Raw genomic sequence first — 20,919 nt, 5'->3', positions numbered from 1 at the left:
CAATATATTTCATTTTAGTCTCTACTGTTTGGACAGGCAGCAGAGTCGGAGATCCAACAGCTGTTAAAACCTTACATGTGGCTGCTGGGTGTTCATGCGTTCATCAGCCAATGGAGTCCAGCCCTTTTAGAAAACTTGGAGGGCCAACCTGCTTTACTGTATCAGGAACTAATTAAGATACTGCGCCTATGGAATGAACAAGTCCAAGCTGCTCCCTCTTGCATCTCTACCTCCAACCAGCTATTCGTTATCCATAGCAGCCGCATGAAGGAGTATCTAGGTATGCAAAATCACACAGAAATTAATTTTTGTTGACAAACATTTTTGGTCCAAATGTAGTATATCTTCCTAGAGCCTAATAGCACAGTTCTCCATCATCATTATTATTATTTTTTAATTGATATTGATTGGTAACAATAAGTTAATTTAAGTGTATGAACATGGCAATTAGTTGAGCATATGGCAGAGGTCACTATTTGAGGAAAGGTTCCAACTTGTGTTTTTATTCTGTTTTTTTACTCTTTATTCTAGGCCAACAGTTGAGTTTGATTGAACATGAAGTACAGGAAGAGTTAGTGAAGCAAATGAAACTACGCTCAGAGAGCTTTTTGCACGATTTGGAGGAAGCTCTTGCTGCTCTCAGGACCGAACCCAAAGACTTGCATGACTTGCCAAAATATGTTGATGTGGTATGGACACAGTAATCTGTTTGTTGTTGTTGTTGTTGTTGTTGTATTTTTTTTAATACCTGCATCACCTTTCATTTCTGGGCGGATATTACTGAATTTACCCTGTCTGTGATCACGAAAATAAATTAAACATTTTTCTGTTTAATTTCTACTCTTTTATTGAAACGTGAGAGGTATTTAATATTCAAATGTATTCTCAGGTGTGGAAGTCTCTAAACATGTTGGCGGAAATGCAGGAACAGTTGGAGTACAATCAAACTCTCCAGGACAGTATTTGCATTTATTATAGAGAAATGACCATCCAGGAGCTGAGTTTGGAGAACAAGGTAAGAAAAAAAAGAGAAACATATATATATATATGTTTCTCATCCACTTTGTGCACACACTGTGCTTTGTTAACAATGTTTTCCATCTTACTTTTAGATATTGAACATGTGGGATTGCTTTTATTCCCACTTGAAGCAAGCAGATAGCACCTTGCGTTCCCGTCTTCCCACAGTGGCTACAGCGCTGTACACAATGTTCCCATGGATGTCTTCCGACTTAAGAAGTATAGTCTCAAATGCTACCTCTGGGCAATTTCTTGATCCAAGACAAAACGCTGAACAGTTGGCCTCAGAACTCAATTATATGCGTCTACGTGTGGAGACTGCCACGTCCAATCTGGAACAGCTTTCCAGGACCGGTGAAATATTCGTAGGTCAGAAAAAGAGAATTTTCATTCTACTTGTCTGAAATTCTAAAAAAATATATGTGTAAAATACAGCTAATTATAGTACATAAAAGTGATGTAATTTCTCATTAGAAAATCCAGTGGACTTGAGTGATTTGTCTGATATTCCTAAACTCACTGCCCGTAAGGAGCTTTGGGAGCTCACAGCTCTTTGCAGACGATGTTTACAGGAATGGAACAAGTTCCTGTTCACAGAGGTACATTTTTAAAACCAACCCTAATTTTGTAGGTTGTTGTAATTGAGCCTGTCTGGTTGAGTTTATCTTCAAACAATTTCGATTATCCTTCCGGTAGCTTGCACTGTCACAAGCTCAAGAGCAAATCAGCCAATGGCAGCAGCAAGTTGCAAACCTATCAAACATCATACCTGCTGGTGACGCAGTGCTTCACGATACTTCAGAAACCATTGATGATTTAAGCTGTCGTCTACAAATCTTGGCCAGGTTTCGGAGCATGACAATCAAACCGAAACACCGGAGCACTTTTTTCAAAGGTCAGTACCTAAACTTCATTGTTGATATACTGAATGGCACACAATGTGCTGTATATATTAAAATCTATTTCTAAAAATATATTTCTCATGTGACAGGCATCGGGTTATGGAATGCCTCTGATAAGAATGCAACTCTTGCGCAGCTTATTTATCAGCCTTTTGAACGTCACCAGGAACTCATCAACAAGGTGGGGAAAATGTTGTTGAAGATACAGTGCAGAAATAAACTCACTCACAGTAAGTCAATATTTTGTTTCAGATTTGTAACGATGCGGAAAAGGAGAATTCCATGGAACAGAAATTTCGAACAATTCAACAGGCGTGGGCGAACCGTATTTTCCAGCTGCATGACTGTACAGCTCCTCGTTGCCATCTTGCTGAACTGCAAGTATTAACAAAGGATTCCGCTTCTGGTGCCTCATATGATGCCACAATTATAATTGGTAAGACTATTAATTTAGTAATGTAGCATGTAAAATAATCCTCAACACACATTTACTTCATGTATTTTCTACAATCAGGCCTAGAATTTCTCTTCTCTGAGATAGAAAAGGATTTGATGACTATGAAAAACATGCACAGGTCACGGCACAGTGACGACTTCAGGTTGCAAATAGAAGAGTGGATGCACTTATTACAAGAGCTTGGTAAACATGTTACTCTGTAGCTACAGTTCTAACATATTGTTTCAAACTTTAAAGTGGAAGTCAAACATGAACATTTCTTGAGAATAATGTTATATGTGACCTCATTAGTCTAAACATGACATTCTGTTTAATATTACATTTATGGAATATGAGTTATGAAGCAAAATCCAGCCATTTCTATCCATCTCAATGGGCGGCCATTTTGCCACTTGCTGTCGACTGAAAATGACGTCACAGTTGCTTAGTGCTCAGGCAACGACCAATCACAGACCACCTGTTTTCTGAAGCTGAGCTGTAATTGGTTGTTACCTGAGACTTTAGCAACGGCGATGTCATTTTCACTGGACAGCAAGTGGCAAAATGGCCGCCTTCTGATCTTCATAAACACTGCTGGAGATTGCTGCTTAACTCGTATTCCACTAACGCAATATTAACCAGAATACCATATTTAGAATAGTGGAGCTGCATAGAGCATATTATTGTCAAGATTTTTGTTTTCGGGTCGACTTGCCCTTTAAGGGTGAGAATTTTAAAAAGATTTTCTGTTCTGTCCATATAGACAAGTTGATGCATTTGTTTGAAATCTATCAGCAAAAATGGATCTTCCTAACCAACATATTTCAAGAAAGAACCTTGGATGTCCAAAGATGGGATTTGGTATGTGCCAACATGATTTTTGCTTTTTCTTAACCGAAATATATCTTCGCTGAAAAAAATTTGCTCTCTTTTTTCATAGTTGGCAGAATTCAGATCAGTCGATGAGCGTTTCAGGACCATGATGTGTTGCAACTCAACTCACCCCAATGTGTTGAATCTTGTCCGTCCCAAAACAGAGATTGAAAATCCCCATGGCGCAAACCTGTGCCAAATTCTACTAAATGATATATCGACGTTGAACGCTATTGCCAACCAGATGGCAAATCGTTTCCATTCTCGCTGCAAATTGTTTCCAAGGCTCTACTTCTTAAGTGACAGGGAAGTAGTGGAACTACACTCTTTGCAACCAACACCGACCACTCTGTTACCCTTTGTACGGAAATTCTTTAAAGGAGTACAGTGGCTGGAGGTGGAGGAAATATCTGTAGCAGAGGATGTTCAGGATACATGTGACACACAGACTAGAGTAGTTGGGGTTTTTGGCGACCTGCAAGAGCACATTACCTTTCTTTCTCCATTGCAACCAAATCACAATATTTTGATTTGGCTGAGGATGTTTCATGAACAACTCACGTTAACCATGGAACATCTCCTGAGGCAGTGTGCCGATGAACGAAAACAACTTGAACCATCAAATCAGGACCCTTCACATAGACATGTTTTACCTGTGCTAGATATGACATCTAAATATCCTCTTCAGTGTCTTCTTGTAGCAGAGGAGATCGTCTGGTGCAGTGTCCTTTATCAAACCTTCCAGGACTCAAGCACCATTAAGATGAGTAGGCTTAACACATTAAACAATGCACAACTGAAAAAGCTTTGCCGATCCCTAAGGGAAGCAGTTGCAAGGTCTGAAGACGATGTACAACTCCAAAAATACACAATGACATGCTTGCGTGCTTTAGTGATCCTTAGAATTAAACACGCAGAGCAACTAACTCAACTCATGCAGGTGCAGTGTCAGCCAGAATTCTCTTTTGAGTGGCTGAGTTCTCTCAAGTATTGTATGACCTCAGAAGATCAAAGTCTAAAAGAAACTGATTGTCCAAAATGTTACGTGGACATTTTGGGCCATAGACTTCCGTATGGTTATGAGTATTTTGGTCCCGAAGACTGGGTAATGGTGCATACTCCCTGCACAGATCGAGTGACAATGGGAATTCTCCTTGCTCTAACGAACTATAGATGTGGATTTGTGAATGGACCTCGCTCTTCAGGAAAGACAAATACTGTGGTCCATTTAGGGAAAGCATTGGGGAGACATGTTGTGCTGCTACACTGCTGTCCAAACATGTCATCTGATACTTTTCAAAAGATGCTCCTTGGTGCTCTTTTGACGGGAGCATGGTTAGTGCTGGACTCTGTGGACTTGCTGCCTCGAGGTGTCCAGGCATCACTGGCACAACAGCTTGAGGACATTTATCAATCTTTCAAAAAGGACCGGGAAAAGACTGCCTTCGGTGGCAAAAGCGCATTTGATCCAGAAGTCTGGATGGTATTTTCAGGGATAAGCATTTCTGCTAGCCCAAACTATGGAAGTGTTCTCATTTCATCAAAGGGATGCGCGTCAGAGATTTCACAAAGTCTGCGATTTTCAACCAGACCTGTGGCATTAACTCACCCCGATTACAGGATCATCGTGGAGATAATGCTGACTTCCTTTGGTTTTAAAGAGGCCAAATGTTTAAGTCAACGTCTGGTATCGCTCATCGGTCTCAGCAACGACTCGCTTTGTCTGCCTGTCTTCATCACACAAAACCGGAGTAGCCACCTTGCCATTTTGCAGAATATCATATGTGCCTCTGAAAAACTATTAAAACAAATTATTGGGCATGAGAAATTTTCAGGTAAGGCAAGACAGTTGTTAGTAATACGAGCTATTCTTAAATCTCCAGAAAATGAATATGCCGACAAGCTTAATGAAGATCAAGAAGAAGCCATTTTCCCTGGATTATTGGAGGAAATAGCCATTGTCAAAGCAGTTCATTCAGTCTTATCACCATTTATGTGTGTGTCTAAGAAAGTCTCAGAGTTCGACTCCATTTTCAAAGACTTGTTTCCTATAGCATGTCAGCTTCCTTTTATTCAAGAATATACTCAGGATGAACAAAACTACAAACTTGAAGAAGCAGTATCAGAAGAATTAGATCAGCTTCTGTTGCATTCTAACGCAGAAATTATTTGCCAAGCTCTTAAACTCTACCAGACCATGAATTTCTCTCACGCAGTTATCCTTGTTGGACCCACTGGAAGTGGAAAAACAACCTGTTACAATGCTCTGGCAGGAGGCCTCAGTCGGCTTGCAAACAAAACAGGTGAAAATATATCTAATGAAGAAATGTTTAAAATGGATACTCCTCAGGAAAACATCCAGACCTCTGCTTCAAATTGGAGCTCGATCAACACGGTGGTCATATTTCCAAACGCTATGTCCCATGAGGAGTTATTTGGTGGATTCTGCGATCAAACTGGGTGGCAAGATGGAGCTGTGACCAAAGCATTGAGAGATTCAGAAAGACATAAGACTGGAAAATTAGAAATATGCAACACTGAGACGCCGGTTTATGAGACCAATGCAGTGAAATGGCTGGTAATGGATGGAGAGCCACTCGGAAAACCCTGCTGGCTAGATCACATAAGCACACTAAGTGATCTTGAGAACCCATATTTAAGCATCCCATCTGGTGAAACTCTAATACCATCCCAAGCACACTTCAAGTTACTTGTGGAGACCATTGACTTAAGTGATGCAAGCCCATCTGCAGTGACCCGCTGCAGCCTTATTTATTTCACTGGCATTGATGTTTGGAACTGTGTGTGGAAGAGTGAAGTTGATTCTCTCCATTACGGGTTCACTGTGGATGAAGCAACCCTGGAAAAGTGGACACAGCTGTCAGAAGATCTTTTCTCCAGCACTCTCAGTTTGTTGAAGGAGAACAATATTTCTAATAAAGGTCAACCTTCAACATACGGCCTGGCAGAAATCACATCATTCATACGAATTCTGCGTGCCCTCCTGCAGCATTTTGAGAAACCCAGAAACAACAAAGCCTTGTCACAAAAAGACACAAGAGGTATAATTACTTGCAAGATTAGAAATATGGACAGATGTTAATTAGACATATTTTTCCCAGCAGATATGCCTGCAGACAGAAATTCCAATTTTAGTCAAGATCTTTTTGTGTTGTCTTATATTTGGGGGTTTGGAGGGCATCTACATCCCCGGTAGGTACTGATTTTATGTTCTTATTACCTTACACTTGTGGACTATGCAAAGGTTCTTGACTTATATTATAATGTTTGACAATTTTCATTTTCTTTTACATTTCCCCCCCCTCATTTCAACAGGCTCTGGCCACAGTTTGACATTGTTGCCCGCCAAGTACTGTTTGATAGTCGATCTAAAATTGTGATTCCACCTGAAGGGACTGTGTTTGAGTTCTTTTCCGATATTGACAACAAGATATACTCTAACAACACATTATTGACAAAGTCCATCACTCCCAAGGTTTGTTATTTTATTTTTATAAGAAAGACGTATACTGTAATCAAATCGAATGTTTTATAAGCAAAACATCACCATCTTTACACAGTACTGGAAGTATACCTGTCTGCTGTCCGTCATGTTAGAGGCGATCCAGCCTGTGTTGCTTGCAGGAGAGCCAGGCTCAGGAAAATCCACTGTATGCAATACCCTGCTGTGTTTTGATAAGCCACACATTAAAATACCAGCGAGTTCGATACAGGGTCCCACAGACTTGCGCCGTTTACTGTGTGGAATTAGCTACCAGAAGAGTTGTCAAAAAACCAAGGGTGTCATGCGCAAACAGCCAGGACTAATGCTTTGCGTGGATGACTTGCATGAGACGCCATGCGGTGAGTAAGAAACAGTACAGTGCAAAATAGAGTAACTTTAATGGGACGATGTATATTTTAATCATTGTTTTCCAATTTTTATTTGAATAGATGTGACTGGGAAGACTTCAAAAATCTTAGAGACTCTACGACAAAGTATTTCAAAAGGAGGGATTCTTGCATTTGATTCTGACCACTTCAAGGTGCTCAGTCCGGGGACTATTACCTACCTGGCGACCTGTTGTATCTTTGAACTGGACAATCCCCACATTGGTGTAATATCTTCCAGGCTATCACGTCTATTCTCCATCTTTGCCCTGCCAAGATTAACCACAGAGTTTATATTTTCTATTCATTCGCCTCTGCTTAAACTCTGGTTGAGGAATGTGCCGTTTATCCCAAGTGTGGTGGACATGGTGCATTGTATCATCAACGCGACAGAGAATTTGTATGACGATGTTTGCAACAATTTCCAGCCCACTAGACCTAGGCCCCATTTTTTATTCTCTCACCATGACCTGAAGAAGGTGTTTGAGGGGATGTGCTTATGGCAGCCTGTTTTTCCAAAAACGGAGACGCTAGACCCCAAGGTAAAATCAAAATCTTCCCCGGTCCCCCAAGAGCCTCTCGTTATGGAGCTCAACATTGTGCATCTTTGGATACATGAATGCATGCGCACCTTTGGTGATCGGATCAGCTCAGAGGATGAAATGACGAAACTGCAATCGCTCATTACCAAGACAGCAACAGCACACTTTAAAGTGCAATTGCGAGACGAATCCAACCTCGATGCCCTCTTCCCTCCAAGTTCCACTCGTCTCATTGTACAATTAGGCCCTGCAGCCACCTGTACGCCGAGAAGTCCAGTACAGGAACCAAATTCAGCTGCATCGACAGAATTGAATGTCCCAAGACTACAAGCAAAGTTTCTTCAGCACTTGCTGGAAGTCACGACAAAGCTTACGTACGGCCCAGCGCTTGTCGGAAATCGCTTTCCTATATTCAAAAATTGCTCTTATCAGCCGCAAGATCTCAGTGTGCTGATACAGCAACTGTTGGCCCATATTGACATGAAAGACAATGAAAAACAAGACGTTAATAGCCACTTTCCATTCAAATACAGTGTTCACAAACAAAGGATGTGTCAGATGTTGCGTATTTTCAGGGCTCTGCTAATACCTGGAGGTCATGGATTGCTAATGGCCTCAGGTAGTGGCACAGGACGCAAAACCACCGTTCGTTTAGCAGCCTACATCTCGGGATGTCACCTGATGGAGGTACACGCCGGCAACGAAAGTGAATTGCATACCATTTTGAAAATAGCCGGGAATCGAACTCGAGTTTATGAAATTAATACCGTTATACTGGTTCATGAGAATATCAGCCCCTCTGTCAGAGAAGAGCTATTGGTGGCTCTCAGGTCCTACCCGGGGCTCTACACAGACCAGGAGCTGGCCAAGCTTGTTTCAAGGGTAACTGCTGTGTACAAAACAAAAAGATTCCTCTTGGACAGCTGGATTTTTGACAAGTAAGGAAAAGTATTACATCACCCTGTTTATATTTTCTTCTATTCTAACCTAAAAATATGACCTTTGGTTTTATTGTAGTGATTGTGGCAACAAATGTTCTTTATCCTTATAACAGGTACTTGTGCCAAAACCTCAAAGACGTGCATGTTTTCATGTTGATGCCTGCCGCTGTATCAGCCAGAAGTGGAAACAATGAATACAAGGTTTTTTTTTCTGTAAAATACATATTACGCTTGTCTGCATCAAAAAAAATTAACAAGAATGACAAATATTTTCTAGATTAATTTGTTCGGACTGAAGACAGTCGTACCATTTGGCCCCATATGCTCCAATTTTTCTGTTATTCGATATGTGCTATATGGGCCGTTTTGGTAGGCTACAACAAGGTAGCACATTGGCACAGCCGTGTAATTTAAAGGGAACATTGCACACTACTAATTTTTAAGATAGGTCCAACAACAATATCTGAACTGCCAAGGGATTCATAGAAGATATTTGTTACTTTTTTCCCCTCTAAATTACTTTTCCTTGCAGCCTGTGGCTTTGAAACAGGTAAATGTTTATCAAGGACCAGCTCAAGGTCTATTCAATGTCATTTAACATTGTTGGCATAAAGCACTCCACATGCATTCAAATGTTTGCATTCAGCTTTCATCATTCACACGCAATTTCTCCAGAAATTGCACGTCTAGTTATAATAATAATAATAATAATAATAATAATAATAATAATAATTATTATTATTATTATTATTATTATTATTATTATTATTATAAGTGTCAAAAAATAAAAAAAATAGGTGCATAGAGAAAAACTAGTGAGATATTTCTATTCTACATCCAGAACGGCCCTAGAAAATGTTGTTGACTATTTTCACTGATTTCTTTTTTTTTTTTTTTTAATGCAGACCAGTGTTACTAATATATTGTACATATTTTAGTCACAGACATGCGCACTAAGCTATCTTGTGTTTTGCTTCCCAACCAACATTATGGGTTCTTATTGAAGCTGCCTAATGGAATTTACATTGCAACCCCTTTGTCACCAACTGTAGGCGCAAATGACCAAGGCTCTGGGCCTCTGCTGTGTGGAGCTGTACCAGCCTTGGTTCAGTCAGTCTCTAGCAGAAGTTGCTGCTCACCGCCTGAAGAATATTTATCAAAACTGTAAGTTAGACCGCAAAAAATATTTTATTTTTTATTAAATGCCAGTGATGATAAGATAACTGTAGTTTACCCCTTGAATTCAGTGAAATTAGAAGGCTCACAAGTTGGCCTGGCGGGAGCAATGGCAGGAATCCACCAGTCTGCATATCAGTACGCTTCTGTCCTACTAATGGCACAGCCTTTCAACCCTTACACGTACATGGCATTCATTTCCCACTTTGGTTACCTGTGCAAAGTTATGCTCAGTGAATTGGAGAGCCGATCCAAAAGGTGATATTCCGCATTTTACTCTTAATAAATATTCATTTTTTTGTATTCAGCTAGCTTAATATAATAGTGATTTTTATAAGACATCAGCATTATGCTTTGATGCAAGTCCTAAAGATTTTTTTAGTGTTCTGATGTGTAAAATATGTGTTGATCTGTGATAAATATTTTATTTGTATAGACTTAACACTGGTCTGTCTCATTTGGATGCCCTGGACGACACGGCCATGCAGTACAAACAGGAGTTAATTAGAATGCAGGGAATAGTTGCAGAGATACAGCAGGTAGCGTATACACAGCCTAACCGTAACTGGCTACATTATATTAACTCTACTGCAAAGCATCTTCAAAGTTATTTATTATTACTTTACTAGTCTAGTCTGTGTTACTCATGTCATGGCGCATTTTCAATACTGGAATGATATTAGCCTGCTCCCTGTTTCAGCGTGTGGATGTGCTCCTTGGAGCCATAGATGAGCAGAATAGTCTGCTTGAGAAAGCTGAAAAGAAACGTGCTAAACAGGAGAGAAAAATACAAATCCTGGAGGACCGAATCGCTGAATCCGAGAAGGAGGTAAACACATGAAATATTTGTTTCCTCGACTTAACTGATGATACAATGCCTATTCGTGAGTGAATTTGGAAACACTGATCATTTCCACTTATTCTTCTCAGCTGAGCCCATATTTCCAGGCAGCACTCGATGTGCTCCATAGTCTGGACCCGTTAGACCTTGAGGAAGTGCGCCACTACAGAGATCCACCTGATGGGGTGGTGCTCGTCATGAATGCCGTTCTATTGCTCTTTGACCGGCCATTTGGCTGGAGCAATTCAAAAAGACTCTTCCTACATTGCAACTTGTATAAGGTATATTTTAAAAGCATTCCACACTAATGGGTTCTATTAGTTTAACAGATTTTACACATGGTGAATTCATGACATTTTAGAATTATACTACAAGTTGAACACATTTTCCCAATGGAAATATTATGAACTGAATGACTCAGTTCAAGGAACAAAATGATTCCATTATATAACGTGACAAAATTTTAAATGTATGAGACGCCATATATCGAAAAATAGAAAAATAAAAAGCTAAACACGTGTAGAAGTTAATCCTGTAATGTTCATTAAACGGAGCTGTGACATCCCACATGTAGTCACACATGACAATGTTTCAAATTCTGAAGAAGACTTATGAGGCCCAAAACTTCTGGTCAAATTCTCAATATTACAAATCTACAAGCATTTGACTTTAAAGGTACCACTCTATTTCAATTACAGCTGATGTTCTTTTTAGTTCAAAAACTTCACATTTTTTTCCCCCAGTGCCTGGAAACATTTGACTTCTACAGCCTTACGGACATACAAATGCTCCAACTGGGCGAGTTAATTAAAAACCCCCTGTTTGTGCCGGAGTGCATCCGCGAGGTGAGCAAGGCCTGTGAGACTCTATGCCGCTGGATCCTTGCTGTCAACAATTGCGGCTCTAAGAGATACCAACTGATGGTCAGGAAGCAGCTGGACTTAATGCTTCTAAGGGCAAAAGAGCAACTTGAGCAGATCAAAGAGTGCATAGCGGGAATAAACCGTTGCCTCGAAGAGCTTGATATTCAGCTGCAGCCTGAGTTGAAATTGCTGAATGAGCAACTTTTGCTACTACACAAAGCTGAGTCCCTGGAGAGAAAAGCTGCTAATGCTGTGGAACTGTTGTTGAAACACACAACAGTGTGGAGGGCTGATGCTAAGGTAACACTGATACACACATCCAGATTCTTCTTATTGGCTTTCAGATAATTAGTTTTTGGAAAAATACACCCCAAGTGTGTGTTTACATACATATGAGATTTAGACTCTCTATAACCTTCACTCACATCGCCCTGACGTATGAAGCTTGTCACCGGGCTCCGTGGTAGAGTGGTCGTCTCCCAACCATGAGGTTGTGGGTTCAATCTTCAGCCCTTGTGTCCATGTCGATGTCCTTGAGGAAGACATTGAGCCCCGATTTGGTCCCAGTCGACATGGCAGGGCCCTGCATGACAGCAACTGACAACTGGTGTATAAGCATATGGGCACCATATGATATATGAAAAATAGTCTAGTCCAGAAATGTTATTAGTTGCTGTGTTATTATGTTTACGTTTTTCTTCCCTCAGGATGCACAGTTGCAGAGACAATGCTTACCAGGAGACGCCATGTTCCTGGCTGCCATCATCTCATATTTAGGCCCCTTTGCAGCTGATGTACGCACCAAATTGCTGAGCAAGTGGAGAGAGTTGTGCAAGACAGGAAGTATCGACACAAATCCCAGAGACCCCCGAAGTTCCCTGTTCACCCCCACCGATCCGGCACCTCCTCAGCCAACCTCTGGTTTTCCGGTCGCTCTGTCCGAGATGCTGCAGCCTCTTCTGTGTCGGGTGTTGGGTGTAAAAGAATGGCCGCCGCACGAGACGGCAACCAGCAGATTAATGGTGAAGCTGTTGCTGTGGGGCTGCAAGAGGAGTTGGGTTAAATACTGGCCTCTGTTGGCTGACACTCAGCATCATCTGGAGACAAACTCTAAAAATGGGGTCATTACAGGTATGTGTTTGTCAGACACAAGTTGGTACCATTCTTGCGTTGGTGTCTATGTCCATTCAAGACCATAACGGGTTGGAAAATGTGAAATTTTACTGAATAAACAACACATTTTTGTCCATTGTACAGGTGAAACAGGAGATGATGTCAGTCTTGGGAAAGAGTTTGAGTGTGACATGGTGATTTGTGCCGACGATCCAAAGCTAATGTGCCAGTTGGACCTGGCTGCTGAGAAAGGTACCTGAAACTGGTAACTGAAATCATTATACAGTAGGACCTCGAAATTTGAAATCCCATAAAGTTTTACAATTGGGAATTTGACCAACATCCAAGAAATCCACACATCAGAAGTCACACAGCCGTCATCCGTGACATCAAGAACAAAACTTGCAAAGTATATAAGTGTGATTTGTCTCAGTCCCGGTTGCTCAGTAAAATATAGCGAAATCGGCCATAGGCAGAATAAATTCATTTGTATAGCACCATTCCTACTAATGTGCTTTACTGAGACAAATACAGTGAGTTTAAAAAGATAAAAAATCAAGAAAAAATCTCAACATTTAAGCAGTTTGAAATAAAAGATCAAACATAATGATAAAAAAAAGACAAAACACATTAGCATGGTAGAATATGAAAAATGTTAATATTGTAGAGAACTGAAGTTATTTCACTATTTTAATTTGAAAAGTGGAGTTTATGTTTTCATGTTTTTTTTTTATTTTGATGATTTTATAAAGCTAAAGAAACCCTCAAATTCATCTGTGAAAAGCACTGTACAAATAAAGCTTACTTACATCTCACAAAATTAGAATAAAACAAATCCTATTAAATTGATTTGAATTTATCAATTATATTTGAAGTATTTTTTCCACCAAGTTTAATGAATCAATTCATTAAATGAATCAAATGATCATTTGTACGATAATCTTAATTTTGTTAAAGATGAAATCAACCTTAAACATTTCTTGATGAGAATATGTTACATGTGACCTCATTAGTCTAAATATGACATTCGGTTTAATATTATATTTATGGTATATTAATTAACACTGAAAAATTAAGGATTAAACTACCACTGATTGTCACATCCACCGAAGTGGGGTGAAATTCTTTTTGTTTTTTTTTTGTTTTTTTTATATTTTTATTTTTTTATTATTTTTTATTTTTTTTTTTTTTTTTTTTTTTTAAGTGGGGTGAAATTCGCCATATTTAATCTAGTGGGGCTGCATTGAGCATCTTATTGTCAAAAAAAAAATTTGGGCTTGACTTCATCTTTAAGAGACACCCGTATATCCTCTTTTTATTGCAGGCTTGAAAGTTCTGGTTACTCACATTGAGCGAGTATCAGTCAGTCCAGAATTTCTCACTATTTTGGCCCGCCCCGCTGCGAGTTGCCCCCCAGGGTCAAAGCCGACTGCCCACCAGACCCACCCTGCGTTCTTCCTCTTGCTCAGCACCCACTATCCTGCCCGACTCCTCAGTAACGGTAGGAAGCGACACCTGGAATTTCACTTTTTCCAGGAAAACGTGGATTTTCAAATAACCCCCGCAAGCGATGCCTAATTGTGCTTTCTTCCTGCTCAGCCATCCATCCGTCCATGCTGGCTCAGGTGGATGTGGTTGACCTCTCGCCAAGCTCGGCTCTGATCCAGGAGCTCATGCTGACACAGCTACTGCAGTCGGAGTGCAAAGTGCTGCTGATTCAACACCTGCGGATGCAGAATGACAAACAGCTGCTGCAGAGGAAGCTGGTCACGGACGAGGTGAGTCAGGCAGGCGTTTACTGTACAACACTATTCCTCTCACAACTTTAAATCATTGGTGACCTCATTACAAGTTGGCATTACTCACATTTGTATCCTTTGTAGCTGTCACGGACATTTGGCAGCATTTAGCTGAATCAATTCTTACTAGAATGAGGTAATAATCCAATTATGTACACCCAGACTCAGATGAGAGCACAATGAAATGTGCACTCCCAATTATCTGGTCAAGACTGGCAGGTATTCAAAACAAACAAAACAAACAAAAAATATTGCATTTCATTCATAATTCCACTATGAGTGACTGAGGGTCCATTTCTCCCCTATAATTGATTAATTAAAATGAATGCATAAAAAAATAATAGCCCAATAAAAAAAAGTAATACATCCTGTATTATTTTTTTTTTAATGTAAATATAATAAGTAAATATTAACATTGTTGTATACTCATTTAAGAATATTGCTTTTATTAAATAATTGGTTAATTATAATTAAATTGATTATACATAATAAAATGTGTTTGAATAAATAATTTTATGACTAAAATAATACATTTCTTGTACATATTTTAACTTGGATATGAAAAAAATATAGAGGATATAATAAGTCTATGCACCCCTGTTTGTGATCTAGCCAATTTTAAAATAAATCATTTCAAAACATTTTGACCTATAACCCGTCTGATTCAATTTAAAAAAAAAATAAAATAAAAAATCAACCCTGAAATCCTATTGAGAGGGGAAGAAACATAAACAACTGACATACAACTCTCTTAGAAGTGATGTGGCTGTTCAGAATTAACATATTACATTAAAACTCATATTAAATAGTCAGCATACACATCTCTCAATATAAAGTGCCCTTTACTAACTCAAATGAATTTCGACTGTTCGAGAAGGATTTTCCTGACTTAGAAGACACATTAAACCCCGCACAAGTCATTGCAAAAACATCAATAATAATAATAATAATAATAATAATAATAAAGTCATGTGAAGTGAAAAAGTTTTGCATATTAAACTTACAGTACTCAATCTTTTTGTAGGATTCTGTGATGGACTCCGTCCTGCAGTCGGACACCACACGAATGCAAACGCCCGAGTTCCTCACCCAAGTGGCTGAGGTCCAAGAATTAATGTCTTATGCGCAGACAGAGTTGCAGCTGGTTGATGAGAGCCAGGAGTTCCATGAGCCTCTGCTGGCTGCTCCCCAGCAGTTGATTAAGCTGGCTTGGCTCTTCTACCAAGCTTTGCAGGAGGTGTCACGCCTCTCACCTCTTTATTATTTTTCATTATCTGGCTTCATTGCGGTGATGCACGAGGCCTTCGCAGAGAAGGCAAGTAGGCTTGTGTCATATGGCACTGGGAAAGTGATAGGGGGAGTAATACCGGAGATAAGGAACGCGATGGTGGCCAAATTGATGTTCTATTACAGGCCATGTCTGTTCAGAAGCCACATTGCGGTTTTGAAGCTGTTGGTGGCTTTGGCTGTGATGCAGACCAACCAAATCTGCTCTCTACCCGAGAGGACAGCCTTCCTCATGGGATTCAAAGATATCCTTGCTCCTTCAGCTCCACCTTCCTCAAAGGAAAATTGGATATCCCCTCAGGTTGACTCTGACCTCCTCTGTTTAGAGAAGATTCCAGATTTTACAGGGTTGACTGCCTCACTGACCTCTTCACACAAGCAGTGGCAAGAGTACCTGCGCTTGGCTTCCTCTGTCATAGCAGGACCAGTTCCCTGCGGATCCCACTCCCATCTGTCCTTGATACAGCGGGCTCTCCTTTCCAAAGTCTTGCACCCGCACTCCACAGAAGAGCTAGCTGCAGCGATGGCGGCCAGCCAGTTCCGCCCACCTCGCCTCACCTCAGTGCCTCACTGTGGGAACCCAGGGGCTCTTTACAGATTTCTTGAGGAGCACAAGGGACCTTTCATCCTAACATGGCCTCGTCCATCCAAAGATAAGTGGACAAGCATTCAGCCTCTCCACTTAGTGAATCTCTTGGCCTCCAAGGCTGCAGATACAAAGGAGGTAAGGATCATTGGTTTAATGGGATGTATGTAGTTGATGTTTTTTTTTCTTTTTTTCTTTTCAAAAGAATGTATATACTTTGTAGGTGAAAGTAATTTCCGTTGGAGGACTTGACATTGACTTCATCATGATAACCCTGGAAAAAGCAGTCAGAGAAGGTTACTGGTTGGTTTTTAATAACTGTGAGCTGCTGGAGCATTGGGATCCCAAACTAGTGGCACGTTTCAATCAGCTGTTTTCCCCTTTTGGAGGTAAGAATGTCTTGTTGTTTTGTGTGGCAGCAATTGAGTCCAGCAGCATTTGAATTATTTTACATTTTTTTTGTAAACAGTCATTCTCTTGCACATGGACTTTGGTCCAGGTCAAGCTTTAGCAAGCTTTTTCTCCTAACCTTCTGCTGAATCAACTTTATGCCCGCCAGATAGACTTTCCCTTGTTTCGTGTAAACGCCTGCTCTAAGAGTTTGATATTTTCATCAGTGGTGGTAGTAGTAGGCCTTCTGCTGTGTGGGTTGTCAACAGAACTTATCCTGGCTTGGGTAGTGTAAATTGAAACTCGTCGGAACAGTGTGACAGCCATAGAGCAGTAGGGGACAAAAAAAACCTCTTACCAGGTGGCAATTTAAACACTACCATGAATAAGATCACTCACCTCTATGTGAATGATACTTTGAACAAAATAGGAATAAAACTTTATATTGATTTTTGGGACACCCTCTACATCCAATTTAACTGTAACTCTTAATTGCCCCACAGCAACAACGCACATAAATAGCCCTCACGCAGACTTCCGACTGTGGTTTCTAACTGAAGAAACTACTCAGTGCTTCCTACCCGGTAGGTTTTTCAATTTATCACTTCTGCCCTTGTTGTGGTCTTAATCAATTTTTAAAATGTGAGAGACCCCCACGACATGTTAAAAAATAAAAAAAAATCAACAATGCTTACTGATTGTCCCATTATCAGGCCTTTGCTGCTGATTTATGTATCATGTGTATGCCCCTCTTAACATAAATTGTATGGCAGTATATATTGGTGTTATTCCGTTTATAGATAAACTCTACTTGTTCTATTGGCACATTTAAACTGATACTTGCCCATGTTGTAACTAATAATGACTATGGTCTTGATGTCAATTGAATCCAGCATTGGTGCGAATGCATGGCTTGCCTCTGGTTTGCGACTCTTCCTGGAACTTGAAGGAAGAGTTGAGCTGTTCCTTGCAATATTTGTCATCCGTCGCTCAGCATCACTCGGAAAGTGTGGCCGATAACATGGAGCTCCTTCTACGCTGTGCAACCTTTCATTCTGTGTTGCTACAGAGAGAGGCCTACAAATACTTGGGCCAGGCCAGAATCTACAGCTGGTGAGAACTCAAAACATGTCGTGAGCTGATAATTACCTTACGTTGCATTTGAAAATGTAGACATGTAAAATATTTTGTTTCCCACTTATTCCTACATGTAGGAGCCAGTCAGATCTTCTAGCTTTAGTGGATGCACATCTTTCTTCTGCCAGTCTGTGCCACGACAAGACTAGAGCTTTACAATACATTGCAGGTAATGAATTAAATCAGTTCAATTGTTCCGTTCAGTTGTATATACTGTATATACATGCAAAATAAATTTCAGTTGTGAGAGTGAGAGTATTTGCTCTTGTGTGAGGGACTTTCCGTAATGTATATGAGTCGAAAAAGAATGAGTGATTTGGATGTAATCACTTCAGTAGTTGTTTTAGGGCATTTCAGTAGTGTGAGAGAGGTAATCCTGAACTATGTTCCTGATGACCCCTCATTCCAAACTGTGCTCAAGTTGACTTACTGTGATTGTTTAAGCAAGTTGACTCTTATTTGTCATTTATTTTTTACATTTCTAGTCAACCTTGTGCATGGCGGCCATGTTCTGGAGTCTGCGGATTCAGAGGTGGTGCATAACACTGCAGAAACCTGCTTCAGCATGGCGCCACCTATGGCCAGCGGACCACACATACTCGCGAATGACATCATCAGAACTGAGCACCGTGGTAACATGACAGTTTTCAATTAATCTGTATCATGAATAAGTCAAGTTGAAGAATGCTTGATGCATGATGGCGTTAGCAACTTTGCTAGCATACTCGGCGTACAATATATCTGTCAACTAAGGCTAGGTAATACGTAATCCAGTTCCTGATTTTCTTTGGTTTGCCCTTCACCCATATAAAAATAAAATTACATATATATGATTTGAAAAAAGTTTTGATTTTGAATAATGTATTTTTATTTCATACCCGTAGATTTTACCAAACTCCAACGAATGGTGAATCGACAGCTTCTGCGTGCCATGGATATCAGTGAACCTCTTCTGTTGGGTTTCAGTGCTGATGTGGAAGCTGAAATAGTAAAAGTCAACAGTCACAATCTGAACAAGATGCTTCTGGCTTCACAGATTCCTCACGGGCTTGTTGCATGTCCGAGCAGTGTGTTGGCGGTGCTGCCAGAACTTAGCCAGGCTCAAGAGTGTCTGCATGCTCTGCAAGATTACATCACACACCAAAACGAAATCCGATCAAGAAACGCCGGAGCTGTTTTCCAGAGTCCTCTTTACGACTTCCTACTGGACGAGTGGCAAGAGCTGAGTGACTCGGCGTCCTTGCTGCTCTCTCGTCTCCAACAGCCACTTCGATACATGACGGCGGCCTTTCCGTCCCTCCCCACACTCACCGCATTGTCGCGTTTGCAGAGACGAGCAGAGCTGCTCAGCGCTTATCTGTGGCGCGACAATGAAACGGCACCTCGCGCTGCCTACCGACTCTCTGCTTTTGCCAATGCCAAGGGATTCCTGGTTGCACTGATGAGAAAGGCCGCTCAAGTGCATCAAAAGTACATCAGTGATATCGTTCTACACCTTGAGGTAAAGCTTATTGATGTTGAAATGACACTGAGACAGATTTAAGTGACAAGAAAAAGTAAAAGTTTAGTAATGGTTACATAAAATTCAGTTTTCAATGTAATAATTCATTTAGGTTCATCCTGAAATTTAGATTTCCAAAGCTTTGTGTGAACGTATCGGCTTAATTTTCCTTAAAAAATTGGGTTGAATTTATGCCATTCATGGGGTGTTCAACTTTATAGTTCCATAGTTTGGTCAGATACCCCTTTAAATACATCACAACAAATTAAATTATCGTGGAAAACTAAATCTCTTCATGTGGAAAGTTGCATCAAAGCCTTCTCTATACTATTTGCAAAAAAAAAAAAAAAAAATTAAAACGTTTAAATACGTTTATAGTAGCGAAAGAAAGATTTTAAAAATGTGTTTACATGTTTTTGGATTTGAATGAGTTAAGAGTCACCTGTCTAGTTTTCATTCAACAAAAGAATAAGAAATACATTTGAAGAGCGTTTAAAAAGTGACAACAAACTCTCTTCTACCTCAGCTCCGATATACCGATTATTGCCTAAATATAACATCACTATCACTTTTTATGACTGAGACGATAACAGTCTTCTCATCATTCCAGGTTCGTGACGATCCATTATTCACCCCACGTCCAAAGGATATAGTGGACTTGTGCGACCTGGAACTAAGAGGAGCATTGTGGGACGTGAAGAGGACGGCCTTACAAAAATCTCTCTCTCCAGATCCCAGCTCCATGCCTCTCATTTGCATCAGGGCACAAGTGAAAGATGAATACTTCCCGCGTTATCTGAAGGCCGATCAAGTTTATCACTGTCCGATTTATCTGGAGGACTTGGACACTGGAGAGGAGGGACGAGATGACTTTAGCATAGTCACAACAGTTCCGCTTCCTACCGAGTTAGAGCCTTCCTTGTGTAGTTTACGGAAGGTTCGGCTTGTGAGTAGGCTTGGTGATGCACAGGATTATTAGTAGCATTTTACACTAAAATCTCGTTAAAGTGCCACATCTGAACGGTAACAGACAGGAGTATCAAATACTTCTTTCAACCCAGCACTCGAAAAACAGTTGGGTCAAAAATAACCCAATTATGGGTCAAAAGGGATCAACACCCTTAGGTCAAATTGACCCAAGTATTTGGGTTAAAATGGACCCAAATGGTGGTGAGTCCCTTTTTGATCCAGTTAGGTTGTTTTTTACCCCAAGTGTTTTTAGATTGCTCGGTTGAAAGATTTATTGGGTTAAATTCTTAGCATCAATGTGACCCAACAATTTGGATTAAATCAATAACCAAAATGTTGGGTAAAATTGACCCAACTGAGGTCAGTGCCCTTTTAACTCATAGTTGGGTTATTTTTGAGAAATTAGTTTCAAGTGGTGAACTTGGCACCTGTTCCTACTACAATAAATTTTGTGGTCAATTCTCAATGGTCAATTCTCTCCTAAATATGTGCTTTTGCAGGGTCGAGTGATAGGACATTGAATCCTTATTTTTTTGTGCAATATGATGTATTCAAAAATCCAAATATATGAATGTGGAGTTGGCACATAGCGCTTTAGAATCTGTTGTCCATGTTGCTTTTTCATTAAAAAAGGTTGCCTTGTCATAATGAA

The 20,919-nt window shown here is 40.2% G+C and overlaps 2 protein-coding genes across 5 annotated transcripts in view; both read left to right on the top strand.

Annotated features, from left to right (window-relative positions):
• Positions 1 to 20,919, top strand: part of LOC144020718 (extracellular serine/threonine protein kinase FAM20C-like) — a 33,682-nt gene that overhangs the window by 10,327 nt on the left and 2,436 nt on the right. The gene's annotated exons all lie outside the window — the stretch shown is intronic.
• dnhd1 (dynein heavy chain domain 1) overlaps positions 1 to 20,919 on the top strand; it is a 26,899-nt gene extending 5,980 nt beyond the window's left edge. For 2 of the 4 annotated variants that reach the window (XM_077524454.1, XM_077524456.1), the window contains 34 exons: positions 37 to 280; positions 532 to 689; positions 890 to 1,015; positions 1,113 to 1,389; positions 1,495 to 1,619; positions 1,717 to 1,915; positions 2,012 to 2,103; positions 2,175 to 2,358; positions 2,437 to 2,562; positions 3,122 to 3,219; positions 3,299 to 6,293; positions 6,354 to 6,444; positions 6,568 to 6,727; positions 6,813 to 7,095; positions 7,186 to 8,602; positions 8,719 to 8,806; positions 9,658 to 9,769; positions 9,853 to 10,039; positions 10,218 to 10,320; positions 10,482 to 10,610; positions 10,712 to 10,903; positions 11,366 to 11,785; positions 12,193 to 12,616; positions 12,743 to 12,850; positions 13,923 to 14,099; positions 14,198 to 14,376; positions 15,422 to 16,408; positions 16,494 to 16,659; positions 17,164 to 17,244; positions 17,554 to 17,773; positions 17,875 to 17,966; positions 18,283 to 18,429; positions 18,682 to 19,298; positions 19,909 to 20,919. In XM_077524454.1, the coding sequence (XP_077380580.1) occupies positions 37 to 280; positions 532 to 689; positions 890 to 1,015; positions 1,113 to 1,389; positions 1,495 to 1,619; positions 1,717 to 1,915; positions 2,012 to 2,103; positions 2,175 to 2,358; positions 2,437 to 2,562; positions 3,122 to 3,219; positions 3,299 to 6,293; positions 6,354 to 6,444; positions 6,568 to 6,727; positions 6,813 to 7,095; positions 7,186 to 8,602; positions 8,719 to 8,806; positions 9,658 to 9,769; positions 9,853 to 10,039; positions 10,218 to 10,320; positions 10,482 to 10,610; positions 10,712 to 10,903; positions 11,366 to 11,785; positions 12,193 to 12,616; positions 12,743 to 12,850; positions 13,923 to 14,099; positions 14,198 to 14,376; positions 15,422 to 16,408; positions 16,494 to 16,659; positions 17,164 to 17,244; positions 17,554 to 17,773; positions 17,875 to 17,966; positions 18,283 to 18,429; positions 18,682 to 19,298; positions 19,909 to 20,277 (11,373 nt within the window). In that variant the 3' untranslated portion in view covers positions 20,278 to 20,919. The remainder of the gene's footprint in view (positions 1 to 36; positions 281 to 531; positions 690 to 889; positions 1,016 to 1,112; positions 1,390 to 1,494; positions 1,620 to 1,716; positions 1,916 to 2,011; positions 2,104 to 2,174; positions 2,359 to 2,436; positions 2,563 to 3,121; positions 3,220 to 3,298; positions 6,294 to 6,353; positions 6,445 to 6,567; positions 6,728 to 6,812; positions 7,096 to 7,185; positions 8,603 to 8,718; positions 8,807 to 9,657; positions 9,770 to 9,852; positions 10,040 to 10,217; positions 10,321 to 10,481; positions 10,611 to 10,711; positions 10,904 to 11,365; positions 11,786 to 12,192; positions 12,617 to 12,742; positions 12,851 to 13,922; positions 14,100 to 14,197; positions 14,377 to 15,421; positions 16,409 to 16,493; positions 16,660 to 17,163; positions 17,245 to 17,553; positions 17,774 to 17,874; positions 17,967 to 18,282; positions 18,430 to 18,681; positions 19,299 to 19,908) is intronic. The other 2 variants (XM_077524455.1, XM_077524457.1) reach the window with 2 other exon arrangements.

Source organism: Festucalex cinctus, chromosome 6, assembly GCF_051991245.1.
Source record: "Festucalex cinctus isolate MCC-2025b chromosome 6, RoL_Fcin_1.0, whole genome shotgun sequence".
NCBI lineage: Eukaryota > Metazoa > Chordata > Actinopteri > Syngnathiformes > Syngnathidae > Festucalex > Festucalex cinctus.
The sequence above is the reverse complement of the archived record's forward strand: the minus strand, read 5'-3'. Positions and strand labels throughout refer to the sequence as shown.